This window comes from Neovison vison, chromosome 6 (genome assembly GCF_020171115.1).
Source record: "Neovison vison isolate M4711 chromosome 6, ASM_NN_V1, whole genome shotgun sequence".
Lineage (NCBI taxonomy): Eukaryota > Metazoa > Chordata > Mammalia > Carnivora > Mustelidae > Neogale > Neogale vison.
The window spans coordinates 11,268,477-11,282,573 of record NC_058096.1 but is presented as its reverse complement, the minus strand read 5'-3'; the positions used below and the strand labels follow the sequence as shown (position 1 = coordinate 11,282,573).

The 14,097-nt window shown below is 43.3% G+C and overlaps 1 protein-coding gene across 2 annotated transcripts in view; it reads right to left on the bottom strand.

Moving 5' to 3' along the window:
• Positions 1-1,744: 1,744 nt before the first annotated feature.
• The window catches only part of GART (phosphoribosylglycinamide formyltransferase, phosphoribosylglycinamide synthetase, phosphoribosylaminoimidazole synthetase), a 34,297-nt gene continuing 21,944 nt past the window's right edge, over positions 1,745-14,097 (bottom strand). For both annotated transcript variants that reach the window (XM_044250987.1, XM_044250986.1), the window contains exons 15-22: positions 12,672-12,923; positions 12,279-12,431; positions 7,796-8,002; positions 6,630-6,767; positions 4,250-4,380; positions 3,844-3,985; positions 2,580-2,695; positions 1,745-2,483 (exon numbers count right to left, since the gene is read on the bottom strand). In XM_044250987.1, coding sequence (XP_044106922.1) covers positions 2,295-2,483; positions 2,580-2,695; positions 3,844-3,985; positions 4,250-4,380; positions 6,630-6,767; positions 7,796-8,002; positions 12,279-12,431; positions 12,672-12,923 — 1,328 coding nt within the window. In that variant the 3' untranslated portion in view covers positions 1,745-2,294. The remainder of the gene's footprint in view (positions 2,484-2,579; positions 2,696-3,843; positions 3,986-4,249; positions 4,381-6,629; positions 6,768-7,795; positions 8,003-12,278; positions 12,432-12,671; positions 12,924-14,097) is intronic.

The following is a 14,097-nucleotide window of genomic DNA, read 5'->3' as shown; positions in this document are numbered from 1 at the left end:
TGTCCTTGACCGTCTCCTCCTGGGGCAAGGCTTTGGCTATGGTTGGTTCTGTTCTCTTAGTACAAGAGAATTCTGTTCCCTTAGCACGAGAAAGTAGGCGAGGGAAATGTGGTGAAAAAAAAAAAAAAAAAAGGATCTAGCAGCTGTACCAGTTATTAAACTTTATTATGACTAGATACCATATTATACTTTAGAAGTTTGTATAGCAGTTAAAAAGGATTAAGTAAAAAATTTGAGAAGGAACATTTAGAGACATGGAGTTTAGAAACGTGAAGTTTCTCTTAGAAATTTCACACTCCGGGGCGCCTGGGTGGCTCAGTGGGTTAAGCCGCTGCCTTCGGCTCAGGTCATGATCTCGGGGTCCTGGGATCGAGTCCCGCATCGAGCTCTCTGCTCAGCGGGGAGCCTGCTTCCTCCTCTCTCTCTCTCTGCCTACTTGTGATCTCTGTCTGTCAAATAAATAAATAAAACCTTTAAAAAAAAAAAAAGAAATTTCACACTCCTCTTTAGAACGTTTGGCTTACTTGTTCTGGAACTCACACTCGAATCCCTCCACTTCTTACGACCAGCAATGCTGATGAACAGTTGGACCCCCTCTACTTTTATTAAAGTTTGTGATTTTATCCACCAATACCATTTTCCTTTCTATCTTTTAACTTTCTGTAAACTTCACAGGACAACGTTTGGCATGTACATAACAGGTATTTAATGTCGCGTGTACTCTCCAGAACAAATGAATCAGTTGTTTTTACAGCAAAGGGGCTATGTGAAATGATGCACCTGAATCTCCAATTTGATGGCCTTTGCCGACTGTAGTCTGTGAGTAAGAGCGACATCACTGGCCAGCTGCCTGGGTCTGGGGAAGCCTACTTGCATCAGAGGCAGTGATTAAGGTCTATTGGGGAAGGTGCCTCTCCTCTTACTCGCCTACTCTTTCCTTTTGTAAGGCTAGAATTTGTATCTTCTGTATAAAATGACTGCTTTAAACTTGAGTTTGAACTCCAAGGGAGGATTCGAACAGGGCCTCCATGTATCCTGCGAGTAAGGCGCACTCCTGCTGGGCAGGCAGATCTTAGGCCACATCGCTCTGAAGGCTGCCCAGTAGTGGAAGGATTACTGGCTGCTTTGGGGCCGGATGGTCATTCTTTGTTCACTCTGCTACGGGAGAAATGTGGTACCAAGCTTGAGGTCATGCACATGTGCCTAGTAGGTCAACCTACACCTCCCAGTTCCAGAACAGTATATCCAGACTGGGAGTAAATGGCCAGAGTGGAAAACCTAAGCAGTGCCATTCTACTCATTACTCGTCTGGGAGCATTGCCTTCCATTTGCCCTCACTCCTCCCAAACAGCACCTAGCACGCCTCCAGTATTCTGTTTATTACCATTCTCAATCTTATGTTCAGATGTATTTGTTGAAAGAGTAGTGAGTTACAAGAGCTTTCATAACTGGGAAGAGCTATGGAGTAAATGCTGACCTTTGAGGGCCTACTCTGTGCCAAGCCCGGTTTTTGGCATTTCATACGTATTAACTTAATGATCAAAGCCACCATGACAGCATTTGCCTATGTCAGTAGCTGGGGACACAGAGACAGAGAGGGTGAGTAACATGCCTCAGTCCTATGTTTGAATCTAGATACCACCAAAACTCTCCCTATGACCTTCTAGTATTTATAAAAGTAAGGATGTTGATAACATACAGAATAACTGTGAAGCTACAATCATAGTAGTATAGAAACTGCCAATAATTAGAGGGATGTTTAATAATATTTCAAAGCACAAAGTATACTATCCCTCAGAAATGGGAGCTACACCAAATTCTGTGACATTAAATCATGATCAGGGTAATTAGAGAAGTTTCCATTCAAACCAGTACAGATTGCATAATATAGGGGAGAGAGAGTAACTTGGGGGTTTTGTGGGTTAACTCTTCAAATACCAGAGCACATGTAACTACAAAAAATGGAGGTGGTATCATTCAGAAGGAGAAGACCAAGAGTTCTGGTATCTTGTCTGGCTGAAAGCGAAAGAATTCTGAATGAGCAACTTGGTTATGAACAAGAAGGTCCAGAACAGGTAACCCTGGAAAGACCACTGGTGGTGGCACACGGCTCTTAGCTATGCTGTACCAGTCTTGTTTTTAACGACTCCCTATTCCTTAAAAAAAACAGCCAGGGGTGAGAGTGAAGACCTCTTTTTTAGTATTTGTTCTTCTCCACGGAGTCCGTGATAAAAGTCACCACACACACAGCCAGACTTCTTTCAGAAGTGGCTCTATTCCCGGGCTGGGAGGCTTCACTCTGCGACCCAGCAAATCTTGCCATTTTCTCCAAGCCGTACAGCTCCACTGGCTACCAGCTGGAGGGCTGCGGGGAATATTTTGTGCTCTGCTAATTTCACTCTTTCAGACAGAGTTGCAACACTGTCACCTCTCTTCACTGGAACAGATTCTTGTAAAATAATCTGTCCAGCATCTACATCTTCCTGGAGGAGGAAGAAGAAGTTTTGAACATTACTTTCCAGCTAGCACAATTTACACAGAGACACAGAGAATACTTTGGTAGAAAGAGACATACTCACAGCTACAAAGTGCACGGTACACCCGGTGACTGTGACGCCGGCTTCTAGGGCTTGCTCGTGGGCATTTGAACCCTTGAAAGACGGGAGCAAGGATGGGTGGATGTTGAGCATCTTCCCTAGAAATTAATGAAAACACAGCGGTCAGAATTTACAAATTCTAGGTCCTCTACCAAAGAATGTATGTTTTTCTGTCTAGAGTCAGAAGTCAGGAGGAGCAGGGTTTCTCTGGGATGGGTGTTTATTTGTAGAAGACAGAAATGAAAGGGAAATAAGGGTTTTCATCTAGGAGCCGTGGGCGCAGCAACCTCCTGCCTTGCACAACTGAACACACACAAGGCGCTCTGAGTAGGCGCCTGCAGTGACTAGAAGCGGGACGAAGTGAGGCGACTCTCGCTCATGGAGCTTGTGAAGAAAATGCGGCCTGCTGCTGGTACGTGCTGTTAGAAAGAGACCGGAGAGTCCTGCACGGTGTCTATGCGCTCCACTTCGAAGCACAAAGCGGCATTGCCACTTTCACGTTACACCGCAAGGACTCTAACCATAGTCACTTAAGAAACCAGGAACTCGGGCGCCTGGGTGGCTCAGTGGGTTAAGCCGCTGCCTTCAGCTCAGGTCATGATCTCAGGGTCGTGGGATCGAGTCCCGCATCAGGCTCACTGCTCAGCAGGGAGCCTGCCTCCTCCTCTCTCTCTGCCTGCCTCTCTGCCTACTTGTGATCTCTCTCTGTCAAATAAATAAATAAATAAATAAATAATAAGAAAAAAGAAACCACGAACTCTTTGGAGAATCCATCTGTTGTCCAAACAGGGGCACAAAAAAGGACAGCAGGATGCAGTCACAACTTTAGTGGAAAGGGCTAGAACATAAGGTGCGTTTTCCAGAAACAATGCCTTCCTTGCCATGTGTGGCAACGGTCTAGGAAGTGTAGATGGACTCTCCATGTTGGGAGACGGGATCATTTTCTTTTGTGTCTACACAAGCAAAAATGTCTCTACTGAATTATCCATTCAGAAGATGAAATGCTAGTAATGTGAGTAACCTAACCTGTGTTAGAAAGTGATTGATTACAGCAGGCCAAAGAAAACTGATAAAGGCACAAGATAAAATGATCACTGGGTTGTTCTCTAAGCTGAGGAAATTAAATTACAACCTGTGTTAAAAGAGCCTAGTAAATACTTCACCATTGGGTTGCTTGGGAGGCTAATGGCCCTGCAGTGTGCGTTCAGCTGATATCTCAATGTGGTGTCACACAGGTTTTGCTTACCATCCCATTTCCTGACAAAGGGGCCAGATAAAATTCTCATGAATCCTGCAAGACAGACTATGTCTGTGGAGTACTCTTCAAGGACTTGGTCAATTGCAGTGTCAAATTCTACCCGACTTTTATATAATTTATGATTAATTACCTGTAATAGAAAAAAATCAGCACAACTTTTTCAATGAATTACCAAAAACAATTTAAAACTCAACCTGTACATAGACCATGCTTGCCCTCTTTCTCATAAAGACATCCTGGAGAATGAAGCAGAAAGGCAAGCCCAGCACATACCCCAATCCAGAAATCCAAAGAATAAACTACCCTTACAGTTAGAGGTCTTGTTAGGGGTAGAGGGGGCAGGTTATGAGTTTAAATACAGTCTTCAGGAAAGACACTTTTCAGAGTAACTCACTCTGGTGGGAATTCCAGCTCTCTCCGCTTTATCTAAGCCAGCCACTGCGGCTTTGTTGGAGATAACAACGACTATGTGCGCACAGCTACTTGGCTCCCTAGTGCTGTCTATGAGAGCTTGCAGGTTTGATCCTGAAAGACAGAAAAACACACAAGTGAGTTTAAGTGTCTTAATAAAGATATGTTCCATTTTGCATAGCAAATGGTCAAGATTTCCAAATAAATATCTTAGAAAAGACTGGCAAAATATGTGAGGCTTTTAAATTCCTTCTCTTGATGGATTAATAGCTTATGAAAATGTAGGCACTCCTGGTTCTAGGATATATAAATTTTTTTTTTTTAAAGATTTTATTTATTTATTTGACAGACAGAGATCACAAGTAGGCAGAGCAGCAGGCAGAGAGAGGGGGGGAAGCAGGCTCCCTGCTGAGCAGAGAGCCCGATGTGGGGCTCGATCTCAGGACTCTGGGATCATGACCTGAGCCGAAGGCAGAGGCTTAACCCACTGAGCCACCCAGGCGCCCCTAGGATATATAATTGGTCCTACAAATAATATGATCAAGCACAGTAAGAGAAACAGTGTAACATGATTTAAAAACTGGTGGGGCGCCTGAGTGGCTCAGTGGGTTAAGCCTTTGCCTTTAGCTCAAGTCACGATACCAGGGTCCTGGGATCAAGTCCTGATTCAGGCTCTGCTCAGCGGGGAGCCTGCTTCTCCCTCCCTCCCTACCTGTGATCTCTGTCTGTCAAATAAATAAATAAAATCTTAAAAAAAACCTGACTGGTGAGGAATTAGCTGCTTAATTAGGCAAGAAAAATCAACTCTCTTTAAGATTTTTTTTTTTTTAAGCAATCCCTATCTGTGCCCAACATAGGGCTTGAACTTATAACCCTGAGATCAAAAGCCACATGCTCTATCGACTGAGTTAGCCAGATGCCCTGAAAAATCACCCCTCTTGGGGCACCTGGGTGGCTCAGTGGGTTAAAGCCTCTGCCTTCGGCTCAGGTCATGATCCCAGGGTCCTGGGATCGAGCCCCGCATCGGGCTCTCTGCTCCGCAGGGAGCCTGCTTCCTCCCCTCTCTCTCTGCCTGCTCTCTGCCTACTTGTGATTTCTCTCTCTGTGTCAAATAAATAAAATCTTAAAAAAAAAAAAAAAAATCACCCCTCTTAAGAAGTAACCACTATGGGGGCACCTGGGTGGCTCAGTGGGTAAAACGTCTGCCTTCGACTCAGGTCATGGTCTCAGGGTCCTGGGATCGAGCCCCTCATTGGACTTGCTCCTCGCGGGGAGTCTGCTTCCCTCTCCCCTCTTTCTGCCTCTCTGCCTACTTGTGACCTCTCTCTCTGTCAAATAAATAAATAAAAAATCTAAAAAAAGAAAAAAAAAAAGAAGTAACCACTATGAACCTTATAATAGCTTTTTTTTTAAAAATTTTATTTATTTATTTGACAGAGAGAGATCACAAGTAGGCAGAGAGGCAGGCAGAGAGAGAGGAAGGGAAGCAGGCTCCCTGCTGAGCAGAGAGCCCGATGCGGGACTCGATCCCAGGACCCTGAGATCATGACCTGAGCCGAAGGCAGCAGCTTAACACACTGAGCCACCCAGGCGCCTGATAATAGCTTTTTTTTTTTAAAACCATTAATTTGGGCCTAAAGTATATTGAAACCTTAAAATGGACTTGGAAAGCAACTATACTTCTAGTAATGTATCTTAAAGAAATAATGAAATGTGGCGTATATTTACCAAAATGTTCACAGCAATATTATTTACAACAATGGGAAAAATAAACATGCTATCTCCATCTGAGAGAATACAACACTCTTATTATGTTATCCCTCTATCCATAAGAGTCAACCATAAATTTCATATTCTTATTACCATAAAAAAAACCACCTCAGCTGTTTTAAGACTTTTTATCTAGAAAGCAATAACAAGAAAGTTGGATTTGCCATTTCTTCTGGTTTCTCTTTCTTCAACCATCTTCCTTATACCCTCTATTCTTCCTTTAGGTGTCCCAAAAGCCCGAGAAAAGTAGAAAGACTGAGGACACAGAATAACAGTCCTTAATGATCCCCTGCCCCACTCTACTGACAGTTTCCTCACAATCGGAAGGATTTTTGGGGTGGGGGGAGAAAGCATTTCTTTTTAAAATTAATTAATTAATTACTGAGAGAGCGCCTGCGTGTGAGAACATGGAGGGGGAGGGGCAGAGGGAGAAGCAAGGAGCCCGATGTGGGATTCAAGCCCAGGACCCCTGGGATCATGACCTGAGCCAAAGGTAGGCTTAACTGAAGGCAGATACTTAACCGACTGAGCAACCCAAAGGCCCAGAAAGAGCATTTCTACAGCCCCACAGTAAAGATGAAGGCCTATCTTACCTGTTCCAGATATTAAGACAGCCACTCTTGCCTTTTTTGGTTGGACAGAGAAATGATTTTTCACAGTGCCATTTTCCAATAGTGATCCATTTATTTTCATGGTTTCTATCAAATTCTTGACTTTCACACGAGGAGAACCTTCATGTCAAACACACCCAACAAATAAGAATGGAACTGTGAGCTAACAGTAATAATGGAAGGAAAAGTATTTTATGAAAACTTGAGAATACCTCATCTTGAAAATAAATTATGAAAACACTAACAAGAAGACTAGACTTGTATTACTTAATGTTATTCACTCATTAAAAACTTCCTGAAAGAGAACATTTATAATTGCCTACTTCAACTAAAAGCCACAGCATACCACTATCTCCTGGCCTCAGGGGAGGCATGTGACACAAGTGAGGCCATTCAAAGATTTGACAGAAGATGCTGAGCGACAGAGGACCTCTCTTTCCTACTGCAATATGAGCTCAAGGATGTGGACTCAAGACATTCTTCTGGTACTTGGAGAACCTGCTTGAAATGAAACCTACATAATAAATGAAAGGCATACACAGATATAATTGGCAAGGCCTGGCATCTCTTAGCTAATCTGAGTGGGTTTTCCGCCACTCTCCTTATTTCTAGTACTTCTAACAGAGTCCTGAGTATACACAACACTTGTTAGGGCGCTCGCTTCACAGTTTCCTGAACTGAACTGAATCACGAGGTAGAGCCCGAGACAAGGTCTCGCCTGTGGACAGACTCCTCTGGGAAGGATCCCAAGAAACCAGAGGGAGGCTCTGGGAAACGTGATATGGTGAGGGCCAACAGAAGAGTGTGTCATTAAACTGGTCACCACGTGCGCAACTGGGGCTTGATTCCACTGCGAGCCTCAAAAGAGCTATGAAGACTGCTTCAGAACTGTTCCCTTTTCTGTCCCTCAAGTGGGTATTTACTCACTCCGCTGGCTGTGGGGTGCAGCTGCGCACAGGGACTACCGCACAGAGGAGTCAGAGCCCTTGGGCCCAAGTGAGGAGAAATGTGGTGGTACCAGCTCGGGCGCGGTCCGGTTACAGCTGTCCCCGCAATGGCTGGACTAAAAGGTGGACACAGCTTCGGAGGCGGGGCGGAGTTATACTTCTGGTTATATACCCAAGAACAACGGATCAAGGAGTGATTACCTTCGGGACATGCCACCACCTTGCCAATCACCCAGGCTTCCTCCTTGTGCTGCTTAATATCTCTCAGAATCTGCTCTGCCAGATCCTTTGACACCACGAGGGCAGCCCCAATCCCACAGTTAAATGTTCTGGCCATTTCTTCCTCAGAGAGGTGTCCTTCCTGCTGTAACCATGAGAAGATCCTGGGGACCCTCCAGGTCTGGGCATCTGAAAACAGGTAAGAGTTGTCTGATTAGCCTATTGTCGCACACAAAATATAACGTGTGCATATATACAAAGCTGTGGAAATACAAGCAGCTCTGCTGTTTTACGTACGGTAGAACTATAAACTGGCCTTCCAGAGTTTTCGGGTGGGATCCATTTGTACCTCATCCAGAATATTTTTGCTGACACACTTGGCCAGTATTAACAGTTAAGTTAGGTTTTGTGGTGCATTAACTAAATTCTTAGCAGTCCCTTAATAGATTGTGTTACGAACTGAGTTCCAGTAAAGGTTTGCAAATGTAAAGCTGGGTCTTAGTGATGACCAAAATGCACCCTAAGTGTGATGAAAAACCAGGTGGCTTACATTACAGATTTAGAAGAAATGTACAGGGCACATGCGCATGCAGGGGTTACGGGTGGGGGAATGGGTGCCACAGAGGGACAAGCAGACTTCCGGCTGAGTGTGGAGCCCAACACGAGGCTTGATCCTAGAACCCTAAGATCATAACCTGAGCTGAAATTAAGAGTTGAATGCTTAACTGATTGAGCCACCCAGGTGTTCCTTTCCATATTTACTTTAAAATTTAGATTTAGGTCTGTTATAACACAACAAAAATCTCTGACAAAAATTTTCAAGTAAAGGCATAAACACAGGGGCGCCTGGGTGGCTCAGTGGGTTAAAGCCTCTGCCTTCGGCTCAGGTCATGATCCCAGGGTCCTGGGATCGAGCCCCACATCGGGCTGACTGCTCCGCGGAGAGCCTGCTTCCTACTCTCTCTCTCTCTGCCTGCCTCTCTGTCTACTTGTGATCTCTGTCTGTCAAATAAATAAATAAAATCTTTAAAAAAAAAAAAAAAGGCATAAACACAACATACATACAATTTAAATTTGGATAGTTGTTTAGAATCTACAGTTATGGGATCAGACTTGCCAAAACTCTACTAAATTAAATATTTATTTATGATGCTCCTAAGAAAGGGAAGCCATTATGGATGTAGCTTTTTATTAAAAAATAGGATTAACCATCAGTTCTCCTTATTAATTTGGTGGATCTGCTGGATAATCAGTTCTTTATTTTTATTTATTTATTTTTTAAAGTAGACTCTTCCTTCAGTGTGGGGCTTGAATGAACTCAAGACCCCAAGATAAAGAGTCGCATGCTCTACTGTGTGACCCGGTCAGGTGCACTGGATAATCAGTTCTTTAATGCTCTGGAGTTGATACAATTTTTAGGGAGCATCACATGTTCATGAACCTTCTCCTCTATCAGATTTAATTCCATTTCTACCAGCTGGGAAATGTCCATTCTTAAAAGCTGAGCTCCAAAGATTTAGCTACAATGATGTTCACTGTTCTATCAACAGTCTAAAGCCAACAGCAACACAAAACCAAATAGTGGTATATGCGTAAAAAAATGGAATACCCGGGGCGCCTGGGTGGTTCAGTGTGTTAAAGCCTCTGCCTTCGGCTCAGGTATGATCTCAGGGTCCTGGGATGGAGCCCCGCATCGGGCTCTCTGCTCAGCAGGGAGCCTGCTTCCCTTCCTCTCTCTGCCTACTTGTGATCTGTCTGTCAAATAAATAAATAAAATCTTTAAAAAAAAAAAAAGAATGGAATACCTGTCTCAAAAGCGATGCTACTCTGACAGCTGAATATTGATGGTAGAGTAAATGGCAGAATAGCAGATTACCAAACTATAATCTCATTTTAGCAAAATGATTAATAAAGTATCTGTTTATAAACAAGCAAACAAATAAACCCTGACAGGCTATGAACCTGGTTTCTAAAAATGATCAGATGTCAGCAGTAACATAACCAGTTGCAAATTTAATGTTGAAAAGCCTTACCTAAGTCTGTTGGTGGAGTAGGATTCCTAGAAGAAACCTCAGAGGCTGATGTAAGGGCCTTTCTTTTTTACTGGAACACAGACTTTTGTGTGACTCAACCACCACGGTTATTGGGATTATGGTGAAATCGACTGTATGTCATGATTAGTTCTGACTCTTCGGGTTCTTTCTGAGCTTCACGTACTCTGACTCTACTGTTGGCTCAGCAAATCCACTCATGGGCACCCACAGCTGCTTCCAGCCTGACTGGACCAACCCGCTCAAAAAAAAAATTTTTTTTTAAAAGATTTTATTTATTTATTTGAAAGAGAGAAAGATCACAAGTAGGCAGAGAGGCAGGCAGAGAGAGAGAGGGAAGCAGACTGACAGAGCCTGATGCGGGGCTCGATCCCGGGACCCTGAGACCATGACTTGAGCCGAGGGCCGTAAGGCTCAACCCACTGAGCCACCCAGGTGCCCCCCATTTTTTTTTTTTTTTTTTAAATTCATGTTTCAAGGCTCTACATACTCATACTTTGGGAGAAAAATCACACAACCACCTTCGCCTTCATGTTCAGTGCTTCTTGTCTCATTCTTTTTTCTGAGTAGACTATCTCATTATTTACTCTTTTTCTCATGCCCTCACTCCTGGGTCTGCTCATCTCACTAACCCCTTCGTACCTCACTGGGAAAAAGGGCTACTTTATGTGAACTTCTTTAGCTTCTAGTCCGTTAAAGCAATGTATGTTAGTTGACCATGATAGCTGGGGCAGTTCCTCTGTTATCCTACAAAAACAGGGATGGAAAACCCTGTTGCTCATTTTGCTATGAGTATAAGTAATGATCCCCTCTTCCCTTTTACCAGTAAGTTTCTTGAAACAGCAACCTCCATTCACTGTCCCTATTTATCTCTGCCACCCACTACCCCCATGATCACGTGGTGGGTGGCCTCCGCACTCACTGAGATGCTTTCCGAGCTGACTGAATCATACTGGTTTACTTCTAGTTCGCATCCTACATCCCGTGGCTGCACCTGACGCCACTAACCAGTGTCATATTCAAATCCGTGGGGTTCATACTTTTACTTGGTTCACTCCCTGCTTCCGACTGTTCTTTTCTAGTAATTCTACCTCTGTCAACCTTCAAAGTAGACAGAGCACTGAGGAATAACAGTGTAGTCCCCGTACTCTTTTGGCTATAACTATTACTATCCGCATCTGAGCACCAAACTTAACCTCAGCCTGATAGCAACTTCTGCTCCCAGACACCTCATAATAAATACACTGAAGACTTAAAACACTATTCCAGGGCGCCTGGTGGCTCAGCTGGTTGAGCGTCCGACTTGATTTCAGCTCAGATCTTGATCTCAGGGTTGTGAGATCAAGCCCCATGCTGTGCTCTGCATTTAGTGCGGAGTCTGCTTGAGATTCTCTCCCGCTTTGTGCTCCCCACCACTGGCCTTGCACACACCTGCACTCCCCTCACTCTTCTAAAATAAATAAATAGGGGCGCCTCGGTGGCTCAGCTGGTTTAAGCATCTGACACCTGATTTTGGCTCATGTCATGATCTAAGGGTCCCGGGACTGAGCCCCACGTCAGGCTGTGGGTTCAGCAGGGAGTCTGCTTGAGAATTCTCTCCCTCTATCCCTCCCCCTGCACTCTCTTTCCCAAATAAGTAAATAAATCTTTAAAAATAAATAGATAAATAAATATTTGGGAGAAAAACACTATTGCCACTTCCTACTCCAAATCTACTTTTCCTCCTGCATCACGGATGTTACTGTCTATATTTACTTGCTTAACTAGAAACTTGGGACTTCTTTTTCTTTCTAAGCGTAAGTGATTCTCAAATCTGTCTCCCTTCTCTATGGCCTTGGTTTGGGTCCTGCTTGTCCCTTGCACAGGCTACCATTTCCCTTCCTGGCATATTTTGGTTCTATCTTGATAGAGCCTGAGACTACCAACCTCTCATATCCCCCAAAGCACTTCATCTATATAAGTCGATTACACAAGGGGACCTTACACCTTACAAATGTGGCTAATAAAGCAAAAAGAGGCTAGTTTTATTTTTTCTGAGAAAAAAATAAATTAAAAAAAAAAGGCCAGTTTTATTTTTTTCTGAGAAACCCTAATAATTTAAGAATTTTCCATATAGGGACGCCTGTGTGGCTCAGTCATTACATGTCTGTCTTTGGCTTGGGTCATGATCCCAGAGTCCTCGGATCAAGCCCTGCGTTGGGCTCCCTGCTCAGTGTGAAGTCTGCTTTTCCCTCTCCCCATCCCCTTGCTTGTGTACCTTCTTTCACTCTCTGTCAAATAAATAAAATCTTAAAAAAAAATTTTACTTCCCCACATATATAATTATATGTGTACTAACTACACACGGTTTTCTTCCACAATGCATTTTTCTTCCAAATGGTTTTCTGAACAAAAGTTCCTTTCAGCAATCTTACCTAAATCCACCCCAAACTTCTGAGGAAGGACTCTGGGGATGTTTTCTAGCAATCCTCCACCGGTAATATGGGCAAAGGCCTTGACGTGTCCTGAACGTAGGACAGGTAGCAGTGAATGGCTGTAGATTCTGGTTGGAGTAAGAAGTAAGTCCCCTATGTATTGGAGAGAAGAGATAAACTTAGCCTATGAACATAAAACCAAAGCATATGTCAATAACAATTCTGAAATAGAGAATGATTTGACCCTACAGACACGCCAGTTCTGTGGTAATGTTCCGAACAGTGAACTCATAAAGTAATGTAATTTATTCCATTCTAGTTAACTAATGAAAGACTAACCCATTAAGAGGTTGCTCACATATTTCTAAGGAAAATTTAAATATGAGTGTTTACCTAAGGTCTGATCACCACAGCCTTCAGGTGCTGGAGAGGAGTACTGGAGGGAAGATTTTGCCACAATTTTCCTTACAAGGCTAAATCCATTGCTGTGAAGACCAGATGAAGCTACTCCAATAACAATATCCCCTTCAGTGATTCTTTCCAGGTGAGGGAGTTTCTGATCCCGCTCCATGGCACCAACGGCAAAACCAGCTAGGTCATATTCTCCCGGAGGATACATGTCGGGCATTTCTGCAGTTTCACCTCCTGGCAGAATGATGAAACAAGAACGAAGTAGTCACATAGTATTTATAAACCTACCTGGGAAGTACTGACACCAGGTACTCTTTTTTCCTTTTTTAAGTTTGTATATAATTTCTACACTGAACATGGGGCTTTGAACTCACGGCCCCAAGATCAAGAGGTGCATAGTTTTCTGATTGAGCCAGCCAGGCATCCCCACTCTAATTATGAACAATTAAACACATGGCTATGTTCTGCAAATATTGAAAAAAAAAGTCCTCTATTAGCTGCCTAAAAGAACTTTCGACCGAGCATGATTTCAAGGGAAACAGTACTAATTTCCACGAAGGAAATGTATAGCCCGGAATAGCATTATCGTCAAAGAATGAATGCTTGGTTGAATATAATGTCATTTCTACAGCAGTTTAATTTAAAAAAAAATTTTTTTTTTTAAAGATTTTATTTATTTATTTGTCATAGAGAGAGAAGCGAGAGCAAGCACAGGCAGACAGAGTGGCAGGCAGAGGCAGAGGGAGAAGCAGACTCCCTGCCAAGCAAGGAGCCCGATGCGGGACTCGATTCCAGGACGCTGGGATCACGACCTGAGCCGAAGGCAGCTGCTTAACCAACTGAGCCACCCAGGCGTCCCTACAGCAGTTTAATTTTACAAATGCTTTTATTTATATTTGATCTTTACAATCATCCTACATTCCAGATGATGGTACGGGCTTATTAGAGAAGTGATTTAATCAGGGCTGCTTACATCCAAATGCCCTGGCCTAAGAAGTACAGCATAGCTCACTTTTGTGATGGTATGTAAAGATAGGGTCTAGGTAGGCAGTCTCCAAATTACAAACTGTTCTAAAAGATGGTTGAAAAGGTCATTTTGGCTTTGGGGACAGATGTGTCCACGGGAATGGTTAATACAAAAGAGGTAGTTTCATTGCTTGGGCAACCTGCAACTCATTTTGCTCAAAGTTCCCACATATATTTAAGCAGTATTTCTGTAAATCTTAGGTACATTTTATTCTTAGTGTTACTTCTGTTGGAAAATAATGCTTAAGACTTAGAATGTTAGGAATCATCTACTTCTGGTGCAGGCCAGTAAGGAGGAAATAACCCTTAACGTTGTCTGTGCATGAGGACTTTGAGAAAGACAGGAATGGAAATAGTAAACAAAGATCAGGGAAAAAGGTAA